The following is a 26,782-nucleotide window of genomic DNA, read 5'->3' as shown; positions in this document are numbered from 1 at the left end:
TTACTTTCAAAAGTAGAACTTTATTATGGAAAACTACACATAAGAGTCGTTTTTGAGAAAAACAAACCTTTTAAATTTTGGTCAACTTTCAACTTTATATCAATGAAACTTTTCACCGACAAAAAAAAAACCAATATCATTTTAACATTTTTTAAATATCAGCCAAAAATGCTTAATAAAATGTGTTTTATGATATTTAAAATGTTAAAACAATATTTTTATTATCAGGATGATATTTAAATGTCACATTTTGGAATTTTTTTTTTTTGATATTTTATTATCATTTTTTCATTTTCTCATTCCAAATTATATTGAAAAATATTAAACAAAATATTCTTAATGTGTACTAATTTAAAGGCGCTTTGTGTTTTTTTTTTTCGAAGTAAAATGTATGATTTACTGAGAAAATTTGATCGGCAATAAGATTTTACTTCACATAGTTTGGGAGAAAATAACAAAACAATAAAATTATATCACCTATAATAGAAATAATAATATCACAACTATTTTGTAAAGAATATTCACTTTCAGTAATTTTTTGAAAAAAGAAAGAAAATACTTAAAATAATATAAAAATAATAAAAAAAAAATCTAGTCAACATTGATATTTTAATTGTCAAAGTGAAATTTTCACTATCCATCTAAAATTACAAAATGTCAAAATGATTTGATAAAATATCAAAACTGATATTTTAATTGTTGGACAACTTTTGTCACTCAAAAATGTTAATTTGACAGCTATTATTATCAAAATTTTTTTTCGGTGTTGTTTGGAGATCAGTTAATGAACAGTTTTATAATTAAATTAAAAATGTATGATATTTGACAAAAATACAAAAAAAAAAAGGATTTTTCAAAAAAGTGGTCGCAAAAAAGTCTCTTTATAATGGTGAAAATATACTTTTTTGGAATTATGAATGCAATATTCGAATTCTTCGGAAAATTCTACATCAATTTCATGTATGATTCTTCATAAAATATTGAGATTGAAAAAAGTTCTAGCGACAGTAAAAAAGTACAAACAAAATTCGCACCCGTGTGCCTATCACGTCACAAAAAAGAGGTGTGCCTACAGAGGGTTAACAAATAAATAAACTTGGCTATAATATTTCTGGCGTTACTCCAAACAGCTTGTCATCATATATAACAAATTTTACAAATCAAAGAAAGCTCTATACTTTTGAATTGGCTTCGAAGTTACAAACTTAATCAAAACCGATCAAGTCTTAAACTCTTACATACCAGTTCCAATGGCATTTCTCCTAATAAATTTCAAGCATCTTGTAGGAATTTAAAAATAATCGTCAATTTAATATTTTATGTGACTATTTTTTTTTTTTTTTGTATGTTACGACACACACTAATTTTTTTAATTTGTAGAAGAAAAAAATATCTAAGTTATTGGGTCACAATGTAACTGGCTTGATGCCAAATTAACACCCGGAACTCCTTTGCTGGCAATTAAAACAAAAAAACACCCAACCAATCCTATACAAAGTCGGCAATAACAAACTACTGACTGATACTTTTTTCCTGTTTAAAATTTTACAATCATCGCCTTCTTAGCCTACTAACTGTGTTACAAACTGTTGGATGATGTTGATTATATCAACCCGCACTCAACAAAGTATAAAAAAGAAGCAAAAAAAAAAAAAAGATGGTAAGATGGCCTGAAAAGAGACTCCAAACTCTAACGAGATGTTAAATAACCTAATGAAAATGGGAAATTCACAGGTTTGGGAGTTGTAATTGCGGTACAAAAAACTACTTACGATGGAAACAGTGAAGTGGCAACGCGACGCACAGTGGGAAAAAAGTGGAAAAAACTCATTCGTGTGAAAACTGGATCTTTTTATATGTTGGAAGTTTTTCTTACAGTAATTATGTTGTAGAATCAGGATGTGAAAGCATTTCTTTAAAAAAAAAATTATGAAAACTGATGTAAATACGAGTATTTTTCAAATGGTATAAAATCAGTTAAATTTTGACTTTTTTTTTTTTTTGTAAATATATTAAAAATAAACAGTTTAACGATATCAGTTACAAGTTTAGCGGACAACGAAATTTTTCGATTTTTCAATTTAAGAATACTTATGATTTTCCGGAATTTTGAGTTCAAAAATTGTTTTAACAACTTCCTCTTTTTGCCTCTGTAGGCGGACTCATCTCATATGATAGTGTTGAGTCTCAGCAACATTTGGCACCAAAAATCCATCCTAGTTCGTCCTAATAAACTAATAAACTTTTTAGAGCAATTTGAAGCTAAGCAAATGTGAAAAACGTATTTTCTAAAAAAGCAGATTTTTTAAAAAATCATATGTTTTAATATGTATTTTGATCCGATGAATTCAAATCTGACGTTAGTTTGAAAATATCTACATATAAAAAAAAAAAAAAACGAAAAATACATAAAAAATGGACGGTTTTCAACGTTTTGTGCAATTTATTTAAAATTTTCTGGGGTTTACGAATATTAGATTCAAGCACAAAAAAACTAAAATAAAGATATGAGTAAAATTAAAACCTACAAATTGTTTCTTAAATTTCTTCCTAAGTCTTAAACAATAATTAAGCTTGCAAGAAAATCTTATTTTGGTTTCCTTGCTTTTAATAATCTTGGCTGAAAATTTTATTAAAATCGGTTCAGTGGTTAAGGTTTAATTGAGTTTTTTTAAAGTTCCCCATACAACGGTGAATAACGATTTTTATTAGAACTATTTTCCTTCTTTCAAGACCTGTTTAAATCTTTTCGTTATCTTTTTTATTTCCCGAGATATCTTAAAATGTAGTAAGTGGGTTCGGCTTCATATATCATAAAGGAGATAATGACGGTATAATTTATATGGTAGATATACCATGCCAAACAACTCAAGATATCTCAGGCAGTAAAAGAGATATCGAAAAGATTTAAACAGGTCTTGAAAGAAGGAAATCAGTTATTATATAAACCGTTACTAAATATGTTCAGACAATTTTACTTATATAAAAGAACAAGGTAAGAAATATTCAAGAAAAAACTTTTTTTGCATTTTCTAACGGTAATATTTCAAAAAAAGGAGCTGATTAATTTTTTATGACTTCGGATTCGAGTTCAAAACATCGAAAACCTTCAGAAAAGCATATTTTGGTTACTGCAAGTTACGTTGTCTTCGTTATATTTCATACAAAAGTACTAGTTTTCGACTTTTTTCAACTTAAATAGCCATTTTTCACTTTAGTAGGCGGGGCAGTGGGCGGAAATTACTAGTGTTTATCTTCTTATTTTGTATTATTCCTGAAAATTTCATTAAAAACGGTCCAGTAGTTTAGATTTTACGGAGTTTTTTCCACTCTCCCATACAAGGTTCCCCACTGTGCGACGTGACGGTAAAGTTGACCGATAAAATAAAAGAAATATTATATTGAGACTTGAAATGGAGATTGAGAGTCACCATGGCAAGGTGTTAGCCAGTGAACCATGATCTCTGGAGGTTATCTCTCAATCTTATAACCTTTAGATAGGGTATTTTACCTACATAATATTATTATATTGACGGAAGATAAAAAACAAAAAAAATCATATTACACATGATCGTGCAAATAGTTTGGCCGAACTTATTATAGACAGGTACAATCTTTTGTCCCTGATCTCATTACGCAAGAGGTCGTGGTAAAGTATCCGCCATAAAAATATATAACTCCATGAAATATTCCCATGTTTTTTTATTTTTTACAAAATAAATGACAGAATAAAATAACGAAAGAATAACAAAAAAAAAAAAAAAAAAATTGTTTAATTACTTACAATTGGTTGGCTTTATGATTTATTTATTAAATAAAGCAACACATCACGAATGTAGTTCACTTGCCAATCTTCCATCGACCAACTTATTTTTTTTGCTTTAATTTTATACCTCTTGTTAGTAAAAGAGTGCGGTGGTGTTGTTTTGATTGATCTGCCTGCACAATTCCATAGTCTTAAGTTAAGAGAGTCTTTTTTTTCAGACGAGACTAAGTTTTTTTTGTTTTTTTTTTAATTTTTGGTTTAAATTCGTTCCATGCAACAAATGAACGCACTACAGGCACACAGCTGTGTGGCATAATAATTATTTTGTCAAAAGAGAAGCTGTGTGTCCATTTTCTTGGCTTCAATCTAAAGGCATTTAAATTGAATTAATTGGTTCAACAATCAAGATTCCAAATGCGAAAATGCCCCAAACATACATTTTAACATCAAAAAATTGAAGTTGCGGTCTCTTGCATAAGTCAGTATCTAGCATCAACAGGGTATTTACTTATTTGCATTAGAAATAGAAGACTTTTGAGTGCAATTGAATAGGGTGTTATATTAGAAACGTTAAAATATAGGAGAATTGCGAAATAATTAAACGTTTTAGTTCAGTAACTTGTTGAAATTATTTTTTTTCTTAATCAAGTGAGACATCATACAAAAGGTCTCTTTAAAATCTATTTAAAGCTGAAAAGCAAAAGTTTCTTGGAGGTTTGGTTGCTGAGTTATTTGGATATAAACAAATTTTTTGCAAACCAAATATTGTTTTTTTTTTTCTTAAATTCGGAAGCAGATTTTTTCGGATTTAAGCCTCGAAACAAGTTTTGGCTCAAAGATATGAGTTCACAGTGGACCTTTGCATTTAGCTACATAAAAAAAATTGCAAATCTACCTATTTTTTCAGATTAAAAAAAAAATCCGAAATTCTTGTCTAAAAAAAAAATTAATTTTTGAAAATGTCTTTCAAAACCATCGGGTGATACATAAAATGATTCGTTTATTTCAGAAACGACATAAGTCCATGAGCATAAACTTTTCAGGAGCAACAAAAAACTGTTTTTTACTTAAAATTCACACCACACTTCAAATTTAGAGTACCTATGCCGAGTTATAATCTAGCCTAAGATGCATTTAGAAACCTTTAAAATATATACTTTTTTTTAGGTCTTTGCGGGTTTTTAAGCCTTTAAAGTCGGTGGACTTATGTCGTTTCTGAAATAAACGAAATTTTTGTGGTAAAACTTTTGTTTTTATTAAGCTATAGTTTTTGAACCCTACTTTCGATTTTAATAAATTAAATAGCAGTAGATAGAGTAATTCTTTACCTTTTTATAGATATATAACAAAAGAGGTGCGTGTCAAGATTGCTGCCAAAATAATTTAAAACTGGTAAAAAGTCATGTATTTAACAGTCAAAAATGTTGTCACCGGGTGAAAATTTTCCATATATTTTGAACCCTTTTCTTTCAGTTTTCGTATTTTGGGGGGTCTGACATACTTAATTTTTTTCAGAAGATGAATAACTATACATAAATGAGAAATTTACAAAAAAAATTTTTGGAAAAACTGGACTTATGCTGTTTCTGAAATAAACGATTCAAATGAAAGGTCTCTCTAATTTCTTTTCATAACTGAAAACCAGAAGTTTCTTGGATTTCTGATTGCTGAGTTTTTGCGAACCAAATATGGTTTTTTCTTACATTCTGAAGCAGATTTTTTTTGGATTTAAGTCTCGAAACAAGTTTACAGATATGAGTTCACAGTAAACAAACTTTTTTTTCGGATTTAAGTCTCGAAACAAGTTTTGGTTCATAGTGAACAAGTCTTTGCATTTAGCTAAAAAAAAATTGTAAATCTATCTTTTTCAGATTTTCGAAAAAAAATTCAAGAGGTATTTTGAAAAAATTTCCTCCAAATTCGTCTAGTGAGATATCAAAAGAAAGGTCTTAATAAGCTCTATTTTTAGCTGAAAACCAAAAGTTTCTCGGAGGCCTGGTTGCCGAGTTATTTGCGTAGAAAAAAGGTCTAAAATGAATTTTGGAACCTATTCAATTCTTATCTTAGCCAGAAATTTTTCAGTGTAATTACATATTTTTTTTTTATAAAATTCTAAGTGTACGTTAACACCCTGTCTAATAAAGTTCTATTAGTGAATAATAATTTTCAGACAAAAAATAAATTATGTCTGTGAGAAAATTTTATATAAAACTTATGGATCTTATCTAAAATATTCTCTTGTTCTAATTCTTTACAAAGAACAAACAAATAAAAAAAAAGCGGAACTAGACCTGGACACCGCACAACCGTAGGTCATGTATTTTACTCAACGTTAACTACCATCTATCGACGACACGCCAATTCCATGATTCATCTAAAACTCTCAAAGACTTTTGGTTTGTTGACGGAAAAGCTTTTGCGGGAGTAAATTAGATTGACTTTGCCTGAGTATTATGGTATCCTTTTGCATAATGAAACTTTAAAAAAAGATATACATGAAAGTCGTGACTGCTATAGTGGATAATCATGATTTGTTTGTCTTTTTGTACGAGTATATCTACATAAATGGAGTAGAGTATCAAGCGAATGCATATCTTAGGAGCTCCGTCGTCGCGTCGTCGTCAGAGGGAGTATAAAGTAAATGGCGGACTTAAAACAAACCAGAGTGGGTCGTGGTCTCGGCTCTTTCGTAAGTAGGTGAAGTATTATTGGGTGCATTCGAATTAGGCTAGTAGTATGGATTTTAGAGAGCTAAAAAAGTAAACCACCTTTATAGAGCTTTGTTATAATTTAGTTTATAAGAAAAACAAAGAAAAAAAAAAAATAAAACTTTAAAACAATGAAAAAACTAATGATATCCGTGTTGCGTTTGTATTTTCAGTTAGATTTGAATGCTTTTAGGCTCACAAAAATTCAAGGGTTTATTGACCTGATTTTTAAATACAGATTAATTGAGTGAAAGGTTATAGCGAATGGATAGAAAAAATGAAGGTAATTGTATAAGTTAAAATGAGGTTAAGGGTTTTTTTGACAATTTGTAACTTGGAGTACAATTTTGTTATCAGGAACTTTTTCACTTGTCGCTAATTTTGTCATGTACAAAAAATTAGAATGGGGTCAACTTAAAGGTCAAACCTGTGTTTAGGAAAAGGCGTGATAACAAGCCTTGATAAAAACTTTGAGCATTTACCGAAAACTTCGAAGCAATAAAAACTTTGAAATGAAAAACTGTATTGTTGACTTATTCCTTAGATGTCTTGAAATATTTCCTAAAGGGAATCAAACTTTCTGTTATTTTTCGTTACTTCCTGACAATTTGACTTTGAAAACAATCAATTTTAAATTGACAGTAGCTCCGGGAACTTTCATCCTATCGGAAGCTACTTTTAGTTTATCCAAAAATTTGTCAGCTTTTTTTTTAACGAAATCTGTCAAAATGTCACAACAACAGATCCTGACTTGATATCATTTTATTCTCACGATGAATTTACTTCCTATAAGTGTTTTTAATCAAGGTAACCCAAATATGGTGAAGAAATTTTTCATGTTAGCAAAAAAAAAAAAACTTAGACCAACTTTAGACGAAGTTTCATTATCAAGCTGGGTTGATGATATAAATCAGGTATATTACAATGTATTGTCAAAAAGTAAAATCAAGACGAGACCAAGATCAATTACAAAGTATCTAACTCTTGAAACTTGACCATAACCATGATTTGGTGACAATGTTGCTGTCCAGTTCCGACAGTAGGTAGGTATATCAGGTAGGTAAAGTGGCTTAAAAAAGTATGGCAATTTGCCAATCAAAAAAAAAAAAATATACTACTCGGGAAGTATGTTTGTGGACGTGCCAGAGTGAGTCTTTCACCCTCTTTAGAAAAGACGTGAGGTTAGTTAATAATTCACAGCGGATAACTAGGTTTTTTTACAACTTGCTGCCTATTTTAGAGGGCAAGGTAAGTTTTGGCTATATACAATTATAGACTTTTGATGTAATGTATGACACTTATTGACTGGGTATCAAAAAGAAGGTTATAATTTCACTGCGCACACACATACAATCTCATCACTCTCACTTTGAATGATGTTGGTTATTGGATTTTAGTTCCGATGTGGCGACTTATCGGAACTTTATGTTTGTTTTGGTCACGAAAATTCCGGTCGTTGGAAATGGAATTTGCTTTGGCAAAGACAAGAATTCTATTGCATAAGATGGGCGACCGATATTATTTTTTCATATTGTCTTTGAGAAGTTACATCATTTTATTTTTTTTTTTTAGCTTAGTTAACCAAATAAGAATTTTTTACTTTTCACTTTTGTTTTTTTTTGTTGTTGTTGTTGTTTTTGTGGTAGATTGACGATAGAGAGGTTTTGGATCTATTGATGGAGTAATGGAGTTTCATGTATTTGTATGGTTTTGGATATCAGTCAATCATTGAATTGAAAAGACACATAAATGATGATGAATTAGACGCGTTCCAATATTGGTTGTGGTTTGTTGATGGTTGCTTTATTAATCTGATTTATTTTATCTTGTTAAATGAGTGAAGTGTTTTGCTTTTTAGTGAAGCCAGCTTTCAGGTGGTTGGAAATGAGGCTGATGCATGTTGTGCGTGTTAGTTTTTTTTTCTTTTAGTTTTTATAATTGGATGATTTAGGTGATTATTTGTTGAAATTTGTATTAGTTTGAATAGTTTTTTTTTTTTTACCATTTTTCCTCTGACCTTAAGTTATTTAGGTTCGGAATCTAGACATTTTTATTACTTGCGATATAGGTACTATATATCAAGTTATGCATTCGTACAAAAAAAAAAAGTTGAGATAACATTTTTCCATGACATTACGATGATAGACAATGCCAAAAAAGTGGGTCCCGGAAGTCCGTCTGTCCGTCTGTCTGTATAAGGAGCTACAGCCTGAACGGATGGACCGATTGACTTTAAACTTGGTATGTAGCATTTTTTGGAGGCTCTCCAGAGGGATTTTTGGAATTAATTTTTTTGGTCCAAAAATAACGGTGCCTGTCATACAAAAATTTCGGAAAAGTTTAATTTCGCGAAAACGGCTCCAACGATTTTGTTAAAAAAATTCAAATATTAGTTTTTAAACAATGTCTATCTTTTGAAGAAAAAATTTTTTTTTGAAAATCGTTAGTAACGGTACCTGCCATAGGACCGCTTTTTTCAAATCGGATTTTCTACAAAACTACTTATTGTATTTCAACGAAATTTTTTATACAAAAGCATTTATATAATTTAAATATAAGCCAAAAATAAAATTTTGAAAAAAATAATTTTTGGATTTTTAAAAAAATTTTGAAAATTTTTTTTTTGAAAAATCAAATTTTCGAAAACGGGACATTGAATTTTTTTGAAATTTTGTTTTTAGATGTTGATTAGTTATTTCTACAAAATGGCATACCAGTTTTATTTTTAAACTTTTTTTTCAAAAAATTATTTATAAAAAATTAGTTTTTTAAAAAACGGCTCTAACGATTTTGAAAAATTTTTTTCTAAAAATGCACCTTAATATATCAAATAAAACTGCATACTTGTTTTGTGGGGCGATTTAATTTCAGATATTGTTTTATTTTTTTGAAAAATGAATTTTATTTAATTTTTGTTTTTTTGTTTTTATGTACCTACATTTCCCAAGTTTCTATATAAAAAGTCTTAAAAATTTAAGCAACTTCAACTCTAAGAGCAAGTTCGTGCGACCCAGTCGTGCATTTTATTTTTTTATTGGAATGTGACTTTAATATTAATTTTACTCTTTGTCCATGAGATGATGATTAATAAGAAGTTTAATCGGATGATATGACGACAAGATGACATGACAATAAGGCAACATAGCGACATGGCGACAAGGCGACATAGCGACTCTCCGAAATTTTTAATGCCATAAAATTTAATTGAGTGCAGAAAGAAATCCTATTTATAAAAATATAGACACAGTGCATGCCACCATACAGTAATGGCCACAACTTTAAACAATCGGAAATTAAAAAAAAAAAAGAGGTTTCTCTGTAAAGCCGGTTTACGGACGATGATTTTACGTGATAGCGTCGTCAGAAAACAGGTTGTGTGTTTTTGTTTAAAAGAAGTCAATTGAAGCGTTAACTTTTTTCAAAAAATCATAATTTACAAGAAAAAAATACCTTTTTTATTTTCTCATTATATTAATTTTTTATTTTAAAAGCTTACAAAAAAAAATTATGCAATTTAAAAGCCAAGAATTTCTTCTTAAGAATAAAACCATTTTTAAATTTTTACAATGCGCAAAAAGTTTAAAAATAATTTATTGAAAACAATCATTTTCATCAAAAAAAGCAAAAAAAAAAAATGAATTTTTATCTTCTCACGTCATAATTCCATTTTTTTTCCGTAACAACCTATAAAAAATTTTATACCATCTGAAAGCTTATTGTCTTAGCTCAAAATATATAATATCGATCAGGTCTATGAAACATCTACAAAAAGTTTGAGATTTTTTGAACGCTCCAAAAAAAAGCTAAAAATCAAAAATTACACAAAAATACCCCTAAAAAAACAAGGTGTTTTTCAAAAATTCATATTTCGAAACGCAGAGTGTTGCAAGAAAATCCATATCAGAAGCCTAATTTTTTTTCCTTCATCTTTCACTTGGCATCTTTAGAATTGTCAAAAAAAATTTCCTTTACCCAAAATCATCATTTTGTCATAGCCCCAACACGTGTACAACGTTCAAACAAAACGTTATAGCTTAGTTTCAAATTTTTTTAGATATTTTCATTAAATGCAGTTATTCTTAAATTAATCTCATCTATCTATAACAAAAAAAAAATCAATTCTCTACTACTTCGCGTTTAGATTTTAGCCCAAATTTCATCTTTCCGTTTTACCTCTGTTTACCCTATTAAATGACGGAATTTTTAAAAATCCTTCATTTTCATTAAGCTTTAGGTTATTATCTTTCAAATAAGCTATAGAAGATTTTTGTATCTCTAATAGTTTATTTTTAATTTTAAATTGAAATTTTTTGCCGCACTGCGAAAGTGCGAGAGTGTAACGTTAGAAAATAGCGTCACTTTTTTTTTTGGTGGCTGCCATGGTTCATCGATTTATAAGACGTTATCACGTCAAAAGTCGGAAAAATAAAAAAAAAATACTGTTTTTTTGAAAGATATCGTCAGAAAATGAATTACTCTGTTTTCCTGCATAAATTCAAACTTTAGATTACTGGCCCTTTCAGGTCTCTCAATGAAAAAGTTAGTAGGTGGTACAAACTCTCTAACAACACATCAGCTTTAAACATTGAACCAAACTACATTATATTTCGTTCATTTTGTCTGATTCACCAGTTGCAGAAAATAAAAAGAAAAACTGCTCTAAGCATTGCAATCAAGTTTCTCACACCATTTTTTTGCTTAATTATATCGGTCACCCCAAGCTCTAACCGCAACACAAAAAATAACAAAAAACAAAAACAAACAACCGACAACGCCTGAAACCAAATTGAATGAAAATTTAATTCCCGTTTGGAAAATCTAGATCAAGTTGTGGAAACTATACCAAGTTGTATAGGTAACTTAGATACTTTTTTTTTGTCTAATTGTCTTTGTGTTCTAAAAGAAAAAAAAAAAAAAAAAAAAAATAACACATCGACCGAACGGATTAACATGCTCGCGGTTTATGCACCTGTTCCAAGGACGTCCAGTCCAGTTCTATAATTAAAATCTTTGAATAGTATGCAAGAGAGGGAGACAAAAGTAGAAAATAAAATACAAAAAGGAAACAATAAAATAAAATTAAAAAAAAAAACTCCAATTATATAGTATAAATCTACCCGTGACATTTATGTAAATTAGAAAAGTTCAGCTAGTTTCTTAAGTTCTTCTTTTTTTTTGTATGTAGTTTATTTTGTGTTGTTGGATATACGATACTGATATATAGATGCACTTCCTTAAAAGCCATCCACCAATTAGGCTTTCAAATAACATTGCTTACTGCATGTTTCTACTATAGTTACAACAGATGAGGTTATCATAAAGGCCGTAGTCAAGGAGGGGTTTGAAAAAGGGGGTATAATTTAAATGTTTGGATGCAAATAACTCAGCAACCAGATTTCGAAGAAATTTTTGGTTTTCAGTTATGAATAGAGATTAGAGAGACCTTTCTTTTGATGAATTTGGAAAACATTTTTGAAAATTCCAATTTTTTAGGCAAGGGGTACCCCTTGGATTTTTTCGCAAATCTGAAAAAAAAAAATAAATTTGCAATTTTTTTTAGCTAAATGCATAGGCTTGTTCACTGTGAACTTATATTTTTTGTAAACCAAAACCTGTTTCGAAAAAAAATCAGAAAAAATCTGCTTCCTAATGTAAGACAAAAAAAAAGTCATGTGTGCAATTCACACGTGGTAGAAGTGAAACCTTAAAAAAAAAAATTTTCTTGCAAAAAAAAAAGAAATTACGGTACTGGTCATCGTCAACAGGTCTCCACAGGTGTTTTGAGGTATTTTTCAAGTTTTTCAATTTAAGATTGTGTTATTTGTAGAGCTCGAACAGTTAATTTTGATATATGAAATGAAAGGTTATGTTATCAGCATGCATATTAAAGTTAAATCAAATTTGTATGTGCACTAGATCAAAAGATATAACGTGTGTAAAAAAAGAACACCAGAATTTTCTCAGAATTTTAAGTATGAAATTAATTGAAATTTTGTACATTTATAGTTTATTTAAATACCTATCTACAGTACAAATTTCATTCATCTATCTATTAAAACAAAAAAGTTATAACAAGTTAAATGTTCGTGTCGCGTTTTCGTTTTATCTTGTTTCAAATCACTACGATACTAAAGAAGTTTTTACTTCAAAAAGTGTTTGTCTGTAAAGCCGGTTTGCGGACGATTATTTTACATGAGAACGTCATAAATTATTTATTTGTCAACTTTCTTGTAAAAAAATTTATAAAATTATATACATATCTTATAATATATAATCTTTAAGCTAAGGATAAAGTACTTAATTAAGGATTACATATTTATGTGTATCTGTATGCTTTGTAGAAAAACGGAATAACTTTTTGAATCCTATCATAAATTACAAGAAAAAGCTTAAAAAAAATACCTTTTTTTGAAGTGAAAACTTCTTTAGTATCGTAGTGATTTGAAACAAAATGAAACGAAAACGCGACACGACTTCAACTTATTATAACTTTTTTGTTTTAATAGATAGATGAATGAAATTTGTACTGTAGATAGGTAATTAAATAATATATTATTGTACAAAATTTCAATTAATTTCATATTCAAAATTCGGAGATAATGGTAAAAAGATGTTCTTTTCGAACACACGTTATATCTTTTGATCTAGTGCACATACAAATTTGATTTAACTTTAATACGCATGCTGCTAACATAACCTTTTATTTGATATATCACACATAATGTTACGTGCTCTACAAGTTACACAATTTTAAATTGAAAAAAATTTTAAAATACCTCAAAACACCTGTGGAGATCTGTTGGCGATGACCAGCTATCAGTGTAGGAAGTACCGTAATCTCAGTCTGGAAATTCGACATGGTTGACTTTAAAAAATTCTAACTTCTCTTGTAGACATCTTTGACATAAGATTTATACATCATTATACAAGGTGAAACAATAAGCTTTCACATGGTATAAAATTTTGTATACGTTGTCAAACAAAAAAATTGATTTAAAGCATGAGAACATAAAAATAAATGTTTTTTTTTTGCTTTTTAGATGAAATTTCATCGAGTTAAAAAAATTCTAGCTCTTTTTTTAGATGTCTCATACACCTGATCGATATATATATTTTGAGCTAAGACAATAAGCTTTCAGATGGTGTAAAAATTTGTATAGGTTGTTTGGGAAAAAATGGATTTAATAGCGTGAGAAGATAAAAATACGTGTTTTTTTGCTTTTTTTGATGGAAATTGATCGAGTTCAAAAAATTCTAGCTCTTTTTGTAGATGTCTCATAGACCTGATCGATATATATATTTTGAGCTAAGACAATAAGCTTTCAGATGATATAAGATTTATATAGGTTGTCATATAAAAAACATGGATTTGAAGGTGATAGAATAAAAATAGGTAGATTTTTTCTATTTTTTTATTTTTGCAAGAAAAATGATTTTTTAAGGTTTCACTTCTACCACGTGTGAATTGCACACATGATTTTTTTTTTATCATTATATCAATTTTTGTATATGAAAAGCTTTAGTAAAAAGTTACACCATTGAAAAGCTTACAGATTTTCCTAAAGAATAAAGCCTATAAAAAAAGTATAAAAATCATATGATTTTATCTTTAAATGCATTTTTTTTCTATGTCAACCTTTAATTAATTTTATACCATTATTATTTCAGCTCAAAATATTTATATCGATCATGTCCATACGACATCTACAAAAAGAGCTAGAATTTTTTGAACTCAATCAATTTTCACCAAAAAAAGCAAAAAAATTCATATATTTTTATCTTCTCACTCCATTAAATCAATTTTTTCTATGACAATTTATAATAAATTTTATATCATGTGAAAGCTTAATATTCTACCGTTCATATGACGCTTCAATCATATTTCTACAATGCCTACACAAAAAGTAAGAATTTGTTGAAACCAATCATATCGAAATTTCAAAATTTCCCATCATGGGCAACAAATCTCCACAGGTGTTTTGAAATATTTCTCAATTTTTTTTTAATTTAAGATTGTGGAGCTTGTAGTGAATGTACCGTTATGTGTGATATGTCAAATGAAAGGTATTATTATCAGGATGCTCAATAAAGTTAAATAAAGTTTTTATGAGCTCTAGATCAAAAGAAAGAACGTGTTGAAAAATAGAACTTTATTCTGCCGTTATCTCAAAATTGTGAAATTTTGCACAAAAACAGTCCTGCCAATTATCTATTAACAGTATAGATTTCATTCATTTATCTGTTGAAGAAAAAAAAAGATAAAAATAAAAAAAAAAAATATTGGGACAAAAAACTTGTTTTTCCTGCTATTCGGTCAATAATCATTTAAGAAATTGAAATTGAAATTGGTATTTCCACATTCATGCGAACAAGCATAAACTATGTTTTAAAAGTTTGAGATTTTTGGAACGCTACTAAAAATTGCTATAAAAACCCACCCAAAAATACCCCTAAAAAAGTAGGTGTTTTTCAAAAATTTATATTTCGAAACGCAGAGACTTAAAAAAAATCCGTAATAGACCCCTTATCTTTTTTTTTTTTAATTTTTGGAATGGCATTTCTCAAATTGTCAAACGAAATTCCCCTACCTATAATCACTACTTTGTTAAAAGTCTACCTCATGTTTTAGTTTAAAAAAAAAAAAACATTTATAACTTGGTTTTGAAATTTTTTAAAATTTACAATAAATTTATCTATCGATGAAAAAAATGCAACTTTCTTCAAAGTCACATTTAGAAAATAGCCTCTTTTTTGCAATTTTGTTTACCCCTATTTACCCTATTAAATGATGGAATTTTTAAAAATCCTTCATTAGTATTTAACTTTATTTTAATTATCTTTCGAAAAAGTTACAGAAATAAATGCTGCCCAAGGTTCGACGTTATCACGTTAAAAACAATATTTAGTTAGCAATAACTCAACAACCAGACCTCCAATAAACTTTGGGTTTTCAGTAATAAAAAGAGATTAGAGAGACCTTTCTTTTGATATAAATATCACTTGATAGATTTGGAAGAAATTTATGAAAATTCCGTTTTTTAATGAAAGGGGAAAAATATCCGGAAAAAAAATTGATTTTAAATTTTTTGGGTTTAATCGTAGGTATGTTTACCGTGAACTCATATCTGTGAACCAAAACTTATTTCGGTTATTAATAGAGTTTAGAAAGACTTTTCTGGATGTAACACTCGATCGATTTGGAAATAAAGCTTAGACAAAAATATATTTTCCCCTTTTGAATTTTGCACAATTTCTTATAACTACGGTCTTGTAGTTACCTAATACCCTGGCAAGCTTCTGTTGATGATGATCCTCTCCATCAGCTAAGTTACAGTAGTTGACCTTTTTTTTCTTAAGCTCTGATGGGAAAATCGGTAACCATATTATAATACAAGAACCAAAAGACAAACAATCCCCTTCAATATTTTTTTTTTTTACAATGACACAACACAAATCTCTTTGGCATTTTGAAGCCGAGTGCGAGCGTGGAAACAAAAAAAAAAAAAAAAAAAAAAAAACAAAAAATCTATACACAAATCGTCGAAGAAGTATAGATAATTGATGACCTTTTAGCATTTTACCATTCGAAGTTAGGGTCCACACTTTAATGTTGGAAGGGGGACTCTGGTGGATTATTTGCATTGATATAGAAAAATGACGATGGTGGTCTTAAAAATTGAATGGATGCAGTTTTTTTTGCTTTTGTTTTGTATCGAGACTTTCGAGTATCTTTTTTTTATGCATGACGATATGTAGGTCGCCATCTCAATCTTTATTCTTGATTATGTTTTTTTTTTTTTTTTTTTTAAATTTAAAGTAATTTTATTTTAATTTAATTTTTTTAAATCGATTTCAGGGGGTGTGTCGATATAAGTAGCTTTTTTAGGTGGATCAAATGGGTATTAAGAGAGAGAGATCACTGAAAGGAAATTCAATTTAAAAGAAAAAACAATGAAAGGTGGGGTACCTCAAGGTGTTATTATTTTTTGCAATTTGAACTTCACGACATTTATAGGTGAATATCACGTGTGGGTTTGTGGGGTATTATATGGTTTTAAAAGCTTTGTGAATGGCTCGAGAATATCATATAATATAGACAAATTGTTGTAATTTTGCTTATTCAAAAGTTTTTTTTTTTTTGAATTTAAACGGCAGATATGACTGACGCTGGGAACTGAAAACTAACTTAAGGAAATGAGATTTTTGAATTGGAAGAGATTAAACGTTACGAATGAATAAGACAAAGGTGAATTTAAATAGCTTAATGACATTCCTTCTGTTGGATCTCTTGATATAGCTAATGTTCTCGTCATTTCTTTGTTTAATAAATACAAATTTCATGATACAATTTAGCCCATTGTTGTTTGTTTCTCGATCACACGTATCGATTTTCGAAATTACAGCCTTTTTCTCGTTTTCGTACGAAATTTTTGAATGAAACAAATATTTTGGTACGCCAAAAATTCACAAAAATTTTTTTTTGTTTAAAGAGAGGTCAAAAATAAGCATTTTTAATATAGGGAAAGTCGGAAGGGACAATTTTTTTTATAAAACGTTTTATAATTAAAAAAAAAAAATATTCAAAAAACTGCCTTAATTAATTCCGCCTTAATCACTAAAAACCGCATGTTGCTACGAGAGAAAGGTTGTTTGGTTCTTTTCTTAAAATGAATTTCAAGATTGATGTCAGGTAGGCTGAATGTTGGAATAAAAAATTTAGGACTCAAATTTTGGTAATAGTTGACATCAAAACTGATTTATTTAACAATTTCCGAGAACGCTTTAAGTAATATACTCGACACGAAAATCGGAAAAATCAATTTTTCAACTCCCCAGAAACGATAGAATGCCTTTAATACCTAAACATAGATATAATCCATTTTTACTTGCGATATAGGTACTATAGGGCAAGTTTAGGATTCGTAAAAAAAATCGAACTCGAGATAACAATTTTACATGACATTACGATGATGGAGAATGTCAAAAAAGTGGGTCCGGCAATTCTGTCTGTCTGTCTGTCTGTCTGTCTGTCTGTCTGTCTGTCTGTCTGTCTGTCTGTCTGTCTGTCTGTCTGTCTGTCTGTCTGTCTGTCTGTCTGTCTGTCTGTCTGTCTGTCTGTCTGTCTGTCTGTCTGTCTGTCTGTCTGTCTGTCTGTCTGTCTGTCTGTCTGTCTGTCTGTCTGTCTGTCTGTCTGTCTGTCTGTCTGTCTGTCTGTCTGTCTGTCTGTCTGTCTGTCTGTCTGTCTGTCTGTCTGTCTGTCTGTCTGTCTGTCTGTCTGTCTGTCTGTCTGTCTGTCTGTCTGTCTGTCTGTCTGTCTGTCTGTCTGTCTGTCTGTCTGTCTGTCTGTCTGTCTGTCTGTCTGTCTGTCTGTCTGTCTGTCTGTCTGTCTCTCTGTCTGTGTGTCTGTCTCTATCTGGAGCTGCAGCCTAAACGAGTGAAGTGATTTTCTTCAAACTTGGTGGTTAGCAGTTTTTGGTGATTCCCTAGAGGGGAAATTGAAATTTTTTTTTATGACCAAAACTAACGGTACCTGCCATATAACGGAAATAGAAAAGTTAATTTTTTTCAAAAACGGCTCTAACGATTTTGATTAAAATTTTTGTGTGTAGTACTACACATAATAGCCAACTTTTTAAATAAAAAAAATATTTTTTGTACCGTTATTAACGGTACCTGTCATAGAACGGTTTTTTTCGTTTCTGAATATCTCGTACAACATTAACCCGATTTAAATGAAAATTTTTATACGAACGTATGTAAGTAAAGATAATATTAAAATTTTAGAAAATTTTCAAAAAACGCATTATTGGTTTTTTTAAAAATATTTCAAAATTTTTTTTTGAAAAATCAATTTTTTGAAAACGAATCAATGAAAAATTTTGAAATTTAGTTTTTATGTGTAAATTAATTATTTATTCAAAATGGCATACCAACTTTTTTTTTGAAAAATGTTAAAAAAATTTTATATATAAAAAATTATTTTTTTAAAAAACTGCTCCTACAATTTTCGAAAATTTTTTTCTAAAAATACCTTTTTATACAAGAAATAAAATGGAATATTTTTTATTTTTTTTAAGATAATTTAAAACGGAGTTTAATTAATTATAAAAACAGATTTAATTTTTTTATACTACTTATGAAATTTCTTCAAAATATCAAATTTTAAATTTCTTGAATGAAAAGCTTTAACATTATAGTTACTTTAAGCATAAGAGCAAGTACGTGCGACCCCAGTCGTGCAATTTATTTAATTTGATGTTTGCATCTAATCCATTTTTGGCTGAATGTAAATCTGAGCCAGAATATTCTGTAGGCACTCGATCTATTTTTATATACAAAATTTTCGTTGAATTTGGTTAAATAGCTACAAAAAAGTTAAAAATCAACAAATCGGTTCTATGACAGATATCGTTGATAGCGGTTCAAAAAAAAAAATATATTAATTTTCAAACTATAGGACCTTTTGTGTAATAGTACTCGTATTTTTTTAACACAATTCTCAGAGCCGATTTTACGAAAACAAAGTTTTCCAATTTTGGACCTTTAAATCAAAGTTCAAATTCACCTCTAGGGAATGTACCTGGTTTAAAAAAAATAACTGAAGTAGTTTGGCCTGCAGCTCGAAATAGAGACATACAGACAGAGTTACGGGACATAATTTCGCATTTTTCAATTCTTCTTACAAATCATTACACAAATTACAAACCACCTCACGATCACAAACCTATTATTTCTATTTTGACCTTATTTTTCTACAATAGTTTAGCTTCTTTTAAACACCATCTTAAAGTAAAATATTTTAGTAAAAATTGTTGCATTGAAATTTTGAAAAGTCGAAAAATTTTCAACTTCTTGGAACCAATTAACCAATTTTCTGTCTCTTCGAAAAATATCCAAAATTATTATATGAAAGCTCTTTATTCTCGCTTTCTTTCCCATATGCAAGGTTTTTACCAAATATAAAAAAAAAAACACCCTTTTAACCATGATTTATTCTAAAAGACACTTTAGATTCTTGCTTCCAATCTTAATAGTAACATAATTGCTGGATTTCAAACGGTTACCATTATTGGTACGTAGTTTTTTCAATGAACTTACATTTTCTGTACACATAAAAAAAACACCCTTTCACACGAAAAAAATTTATTATTATTTCATTTCCACGGCAAAAACAACATTTTTAATAAATTTCGTAAGAGCATCTTTAATATCATTGATTTTATCGGACTTATTGCACCCTTTCACACATTTTCTGCTAAAAAATTTCAACTTTTGAACAATAGGGGTATTTTGAAAGACTTTGAACCTTTAGCTATAAACGGTGAAATTCTGCGTAGATGCCAATGATAAAAATCAATTAAATTAATAGGTCTTTTTTTTGTGTCTTTTAACAGTAATTTAATGTCATTTGTTTTCTACTTGTAGATATTTCGTATCAACAGTTCTGCAATTTCAAATTTATCGAGCCATGTGCAAAGTATCCAAACAATATGATCCCTCCGACCCGAATAAACCCCTGCACAAGTGTGATATCTATAGACAACCGGATGCAGGAAATCTTCTAAAGTAAGTTCTTTGTTTTTATGAGAATTTAAAATATCTCTTGGAGTATTAATATTTCCTGTTATTTTTTTTATTTTATTTTATTTTTTCTTAGACGTTTAATGGAAAAAGGCTCTTCACAACCCTGGCAACAAGTTCTAGATGAAGTCCTCGGTGAAGGCCGATTAGATGGTTCAGCTTTGCGTGAATACTTTCAACCCTTGGCCGAATGGTTACGTTTGGAAAATATTCGCAATCAAGAATACGTTGGTTGGACTTATGATGGTGACTATTGCAAACGTAGTATTGAAACGGCTAATTTGCAAGTCTTTGGAGGTTTCTACAACAATTCACCACCTAAAACTAATTTATCTGGCTTACTTCTTTTATTCATTGTTATTCTAAGACTTACTTTTATGAATAAATAAAAAAAAAAATTTGCGCAATTTAATCAAATCTAGTTAAATGTTGCATTGTGATGGAATCGATGCGGTGTCTCGTTTTGATTAGATCTCTCTCTAAAATTGGAATCAACAAGAGTCAGTATGAATTATGTGTGGGGTCTTTGACAGGAGAGAAGAAACAGGGGGCAATGTGTATAAAAATAAAAGTTGAGAAGCCTGTCATAAGCGCTTTAATTCGATTTAATTCAATTTAAAGAGCTTAAGTATGCAACTGGGTCTTGTTGCTGCTGCTGCGAGAACACAACATAAACTCAAAATAAACGTAAAGAGACTTCAAGTTGTTTTTTTTTTTTTTCTTTTTTTTTTTAATTTTTCATTCAGAAAGTGTTTCTTGATATCCCCCCTTCTGCTTTCGGGTAAGGAACCTATCCATACATTCGTCACGTTTTAGTTTAATATTGCTAAGACTTGCTATGGGAGTATAATCAATGTGAGACGTAGATCACATATACGAGAGTTTGATTCGTGAAAGTGAATTTTGTTTTAAATGAACTTGAAGGAACTTTAAAAAGGCAGTGCAGTGCGAAGGTAAATTGTTGTGATATTCTGATGTATTCTCAGAACTTCTGGAATCATAATTAGGATTGAACACTTTATTTAATAAAACTGTCAAATGCTAGCCTCATTTTTATTTCCGCAAAAAAAAAAATAGAGGTCTTAACCAAACCTTATATTTTTTTATTTCTGTGAGCGATTCAAAATAACCTTAAAACAATTTTAGCTACCCGAAATATTTTTACCATTATTGGTATTTTGTAAAAAAAATACGAGGTCTTAACCAAACTTCATAATTTTTATTTTTGTAGACGATTCTGTTGGCAAGTTCAAAACAACCCAAAAACAATTTTAGCTCACAACCTAAAATATTTTTACAAGTTAGTTTCTTGTCAAAAAAAAAAAAAATCGAGGTCTTAACCAAACCTTACAATTTTTATATTTCTGTTAGCGATTCTATTAGAAAGTTTAAAACAACCCAAAAACAATTTTAGCCAACTGGAATATTTTTACAAGTATTTTTACATAATTCTTGTCAAAAAATTCGGAGGTCTTAACCAAACATTATTTTTTTTTTGTTAGCGATTCAAAACAATTCAAAAACAATTTTAGCCAACTGAGGGTTCAAAACAACCCAAAATATTTTTAAATGTTTTATGGTTTCTTGTCGAAAAAATTCGAAAAATTCTTAACCAAACCTTATAATTTTTTTTTCTGTTGGCGATTCTATTGGAAGTTCCAAAACAACCCAAAAATAGTTTAAGCAGATTGGGGGTTCAAAACCACCCAAAATATCTTAAATAGATATTGGTTTCTTGAAAAAAAAAATTGGAGGTCTTAACCGAACCTCATATTTTTTTTATTTCTGTTGAAAGGTTCAAACCAACCCAAAAACTATTTCAGACCACAGAAGGTTTAAAACCACGCGAAATTGGTTTCTTATAAAAAAAAATATCGAGGTCTCAACCAAACTTATAATTTTTATTTCTATAGGCGATAGTGTTTGAAGGTTCAAAACAACTCAAAAACGATTTAAGCAGACGTGGGGTCAGTGTTAATTTCTTAAAAGTATATTGATTTCTTGAAAACAAAAAAAAATATTGGAGGTCTAAACCAAACCTTATAATTTTTATTTCTAAACAACCCAAAAACAGTTTTAATTCAGAACCACTCGAAATATTTTTACAAGATGTTGGTTTCTTGCCAAAAAATATATTTTGGGGGTCTTAACCACTGTTAGCGATTCAAAACAATCCAAAGACAATTTTAGCCTACCGGGGGTTCAAAACCACCCAAAATATTCTTAAAAATGTCAGTTTCTTATAAGAAAATAAAAAAAAAAAATTGAGGTCTTAACCAAACTTTAATTTGTTTATTTTTTGTCAGCGATTCAAAATAATCGAACAACTGTTTTAGTCCACTGGAAGTTTAAAATAACCAGACATATTTTCAAGTATTGGTTTCTTGCCGAAAAATGAAAAAAAATACGAGGTCTTAATCATATATTATATTTTTTATTTCTTTTAGCGCTTTTGTTGTAAGGTCCGAAATGACCCAAAAACAATTTTAACTCACCATCCGAAATATTTTTACAATTTTGATATATTTTTCAAAAACAAAAAAATAGAGGTCTTAAGCAAACCATATAGTTTTTACTTTTATCGAAAAAAAAGAAAAAAAAGCCCCCTAAAAAGACCATAAACCCCATTAGACCGCACTTCACTGCCTCAATATATTAGCCTACATCGTCATCGTCGTCATCATAATGAGGGTCAAGCTACGAATGAACTCATATACAACATGTCATCGTCGTCGTCTCATTCAATTAAAGTAATATGCAGTAAGCACCCATAAGCACACACCGCTACCGCTTACATTTAATATTATATCTCTCCAAAGCGAGATATACTTTCAAATGCAAACAAACATTAACTCGACCGCTTTTATTTTTTTTAGGTGAACAACAAGTTGTTGCAACAACAACAAACAACATAAAATGACAACTTGGAGTAAGGTCTTCCCACTAAGGACATCGTCATTGCAAATGAGATTTAACAGAATATTATCTCAGACAGACAACAACAATGCTAATAAAACAACAACAACAACAAAAAAAAAAACTATTATAAAAACAAACAAACAAAAAAATTGTATACAAATCCAATTGAGTGCGACAAAGACAAACAAACATTTTTATACATCTGAATCTGACTTCTGGTGTACTACTAATTTGTAAACTGGGGAGTTTTTGGGGGAACAATCCCAGAACTATTCAGTTATCGTTGTTCCGCCTAACTGATCAAACTCGAGAATAAATTTCCTTAAAAAAATCTTAAGAATAACTAAAAAATAAACTTTCTCGCAACAATGTTGCAGATACAACATTTTGTTTCATTGATACTAATAATCGAGGTGATACATCATAATGCCATCACCTGTCTCGAATCGAATAGTGTAAATCACGCGAGTGTCACCACCCTAACCTCGGTGAATGGGGTGAATACCACCCTAACGATCAGCAATCATATTTGCACTCGCGAAGAAACCTACATCGAACAGAGACAAACGCCCACAATGCAACAAGTCAAGGTGCGTGCCTCGAATTGGTGTTTGGATTTTCCGCCAAGGTGTTCAAATTACAAGACTGAATTTCGGGAAGTCATCAAGTTGGAGGTAAGAGTGTTGCAGAGAAGATCGATGTTGCGTGGTAAAATGGGAAGAAATATTGATTGATCGTTAACAGACAGTCTGTATAAAGTTGACAACTTACTTTTAAACCGGAAACCGGAAGTAGGTTAACAAACATGGTCAAAGTGAATTAGATAGTTGAACAAAAATGGTAACGGTTTTATTGATTTGCTGCGTTTTTTTTATCCATTTACCGTCGGGATAATTGAATGTTTTTGTTTTGGTTGTTGATGGGATATGACACTGGAAACAATGTAGCTTGATGGATTTAAACTATTTAAAACATTTCAAAGTTGATGTGTGACAGAAAAAATGTGAAAGAAATTGAATTGTTTAAGTTTCTTTCAAAAAACTAAATCGGTTTTTTTTTTTTACTTTGAAACATTTTAATTATTTCAGCGAAATAAAGTCTCTTTATGGAATAAATTTGTTGCCACTGTTGGGTGGTGTCATTAAAATGTTTATTCCATTTCATATAAACAGTGTTAATGAATTTCCTTCAAGTTCAAGGGAAACCAATCGATAAATTATAGGATTGCAGTTCAGGAACCATCTTAGTTTTGTTTCAGTAATTAAGGATTTCCTTCCTGGTTATTCTTGAATTTAGTGATAAAAATTCCAATTTTATTGGATTTGCTTTTAAGGCACGTGTTTGTGATTAGAAAGTTTAATGATTCTACGAAATATTTTGCAAAGAGCAACATCACTATACGTAAGAAATGCAATTACTTCCGATTTCTTCGGATGTATCCTTAATGTGACAGCCTTGAATACTCCATAAACAAACAATTCTGAAGAACTTGATAATGAATATCATATTCAAAGTCAGAAAATATTCATTCAAAATTGATTGGTTCGATTAATTGGTAAGCGATACAAGTAAAAACAAAAAATAGTACGTATACACCACAGTGATCCACTTTTACATGCAAGATTGCTCTGTTTAGATATCAAATGAATGCTGATGTAATAGATCAAGTCATTCAAACTGAATTTATTGTAATGCTCAATAGAGCAATAGTTACCACTTGATGGAAATTAATCATTTTTAACATTATTTTAAAAAAATAAAATAAATTGTTATTTCAAATTTCGAAAAACGCGATTCGTATTCTTAGGAAATTATCATCACATACAAGAGGTAGATGAGATTAATTTAAGAATAACTGCATTTAAGAAAAAATTCTAAAAAAATTTTGAAACTAAGCTATAACGTTTTGTTTGAACGTTGTACACGTGTTGGGGCTATGACAAAATGATGATTTTGGGTAAAGGAAATTTTTTTTGACAATTCTAAAGATGCCAGGTGAAAGATAAGGGAAAAAAATTAGGCTTCTCATGCGGATTTTTTTCCAACAATCTGCGTTTCGAAATATGAATTTTTGAAAAACACCTTGTTTTTTAGGGGTATTTTTGGGTAATTTCTGATTTTTACCTTTTTTTTGAGCGTTTAAAAAATCTCAATCTTATAGGACATGCAGCTTTTGGCCTTATGCATACATGTGCAAAAAATTGGAATCGTTTAATGAGTTTTGACTGAATAACGGAAGAAACAAGTTTTTAAAAAACACGTTTTTTGACCGTTTTTAACCGATTTTCATCGTTTTTTATTTTTATCTTTTTTTCTTTAATAGATACAGGAATAAAGTATATAAAGTAAAGATATAACATGACTTCGACTATATGTGTGCGAAGTTTCAATCATTTTCGTAAACATAATTTTGAGATAACGGTAAAATAAAATTTTAGAATTCAACAGGCTATAACTTTTAACCAAGAGCAGATAGAAATTTTATTAAACTTTTATGAGCATCCTGATACAATTACCTTTCATTTGGTATATCACACATAACGGTAGACTAACTACAAGCTACACAATGTTAAATCAAGAAACTTGCGAAAAACCTCAAAACACCAGTGGAGATCAACAAGAGCCCCCCGAACAGCCACCAGTGTGGGAAGTAATGTAATCTGAGTCTGGAAATTCGACATGATTGATTTTAAAAAATTCTAACTTCTCTTGTAGGCATCTTTGAAATGAGATTAATAAGTCATATGAAAGGTGAAATAATAAGCTTTCACAGTGTATAAAATTTTGTATAGGTTGTCAAACAAAAAAATTGATTTGATAGGCTGAGAACATAAAAATAAATGTTTTTTTGATTTTTTTTAATGAAATTTGATCGAGTTCAAAAAATCAATATCAATATTGAAAAATATAAAAAAATTGAAAAGTAGAAAATAAAAGTTTTTTTTTTATATTATGTTGAAATCGAAAAAATAATTTTTGAATTTATAAAAAAAGTTCACCTTTTTTTTTTTTTTTGAAAAATCAATTTTTCAAAAACGAATGAATGCATTTAATTGAAACTATGGTTTCATAGGTAGATACGAAATATTTTTTTTAGTTTTAAATTAAAAAAAAAAAAACAACTATTTAAAAAAATCAAACGATTTTCAAAAAAAAAAAGAAAATTCTAAAAATTCTTTGTTATACCTACAAGAAATTAAATGGCATACTTTGTTTTTATAACTAACTAAAAGTTATATTGTTAGAAAAAAATTTAGTTTTAAAACTAAATTTCTAATCCTTTTTTAACATAAGAGCAAACGTGTGACCCAGTTATGTCACACGTTTGCCTCTCTCTAATTGAGCTACCAATGAAAACCTATTAACGCATATTGTAATAAAAAATGCACAAACTTTAAAAAATTCAGGCATGCCCGCTTGACCAGGAAGAAAGAAATCCATTCCTGTTAAATAAAAAATCTCCTCCATCGAGCTCGAGATTAAACAAAAGGCAAAAATCAGAGATATTGTTTAGTAGCTAGTCGTTGTCGTATTGGGTCCCGGCACAATTAACTTTACCACAGGCACCATTTCAGTAGTTGTCAAGGCGTGTTGTTGTAGAGTGTAAAGTAGTCAACAAAAAAATATTCACATTTCATTGTGATGATTTTGTCTGTGCGGTAGCCAAGAGGCTCTGTGCGACAAGGAAACATTTTGAGACAATTACATCTCTCTAATCGGTGCGAGCGGTAGTCGGTGCAGTTCGGCGTTAATAAAAGCCACCGCACAGATGCATCACCACAATTCGCATCAGCAGATATTTACAATG

At 29.6% G+C, this 26,782-nt stretch overlaps 2 protein-coding genes across 2 annotated transcripts in view; both read left to right on the top strand.

Annotated features, from left to right (window-relative positions):
* The window catches only part of LOC129913628 (angiotensin-converting enzyme), a 136,724-nt gene extending 116,258 nt beyond the window's left edge, over window positions 1–20,466 (top strand). Inside the window, exons 8-9 of the mRNA XM_055992394.1 lie at window positions 19,900–20,040; window positions 20,132–20,466. Of these exons, the coding sequence (XP_055848369.1) occupies window positions 19,900–20,040; window positions 20,132–20,444 (454 nt within the window). The 3' untranslated portion in view covers window positions 20,445–20,466. The remainder of the gene's footprint in view (window positions 1–19,899; window positions 20,041–20,131) is intronic.
* Window positions 20,467–23,327: 2,861 nt separating this feature from the next.
* The window catches only part of LOC129915221 (uncharacterized), a 48,149-nt gene continuing 44,694 nt past the window's right edge, over window positions 23,328–26,782 (top strand). Inside the window, exon 1 of the mRNA XM_055994701.1 lies at window positions 23,328–23,648. Coding sequence (XP_055850676.1) covers window positions 23,343–23,648 — 306 coding nt within the window. The 5' untranslated portion in view covers window positions 23,328–23,342. The remainder of the gene's footprint in view (window positions 23,649–26,782) is intronic.

Source organism: Episyrphus balteatus, chromosome 3 (genome assembly GCF_945859705.1).
Source record: "Episyrphus balteatus chromosome 3, idEpiBalt1.1, whole genome shotgun sequence".
Taxonomy (NCBI): Eukaryota; Metazoa; Arthropoda; class Insecta; order Diptera; family Syrphidae; genus Episyrphus; species Episyrphus balteatus.
The sequence above is the reverse complement of the archived record's forward strand: the minus strand, read 5'-3'. Positions and strand labels throughout refer to the sequence as shown.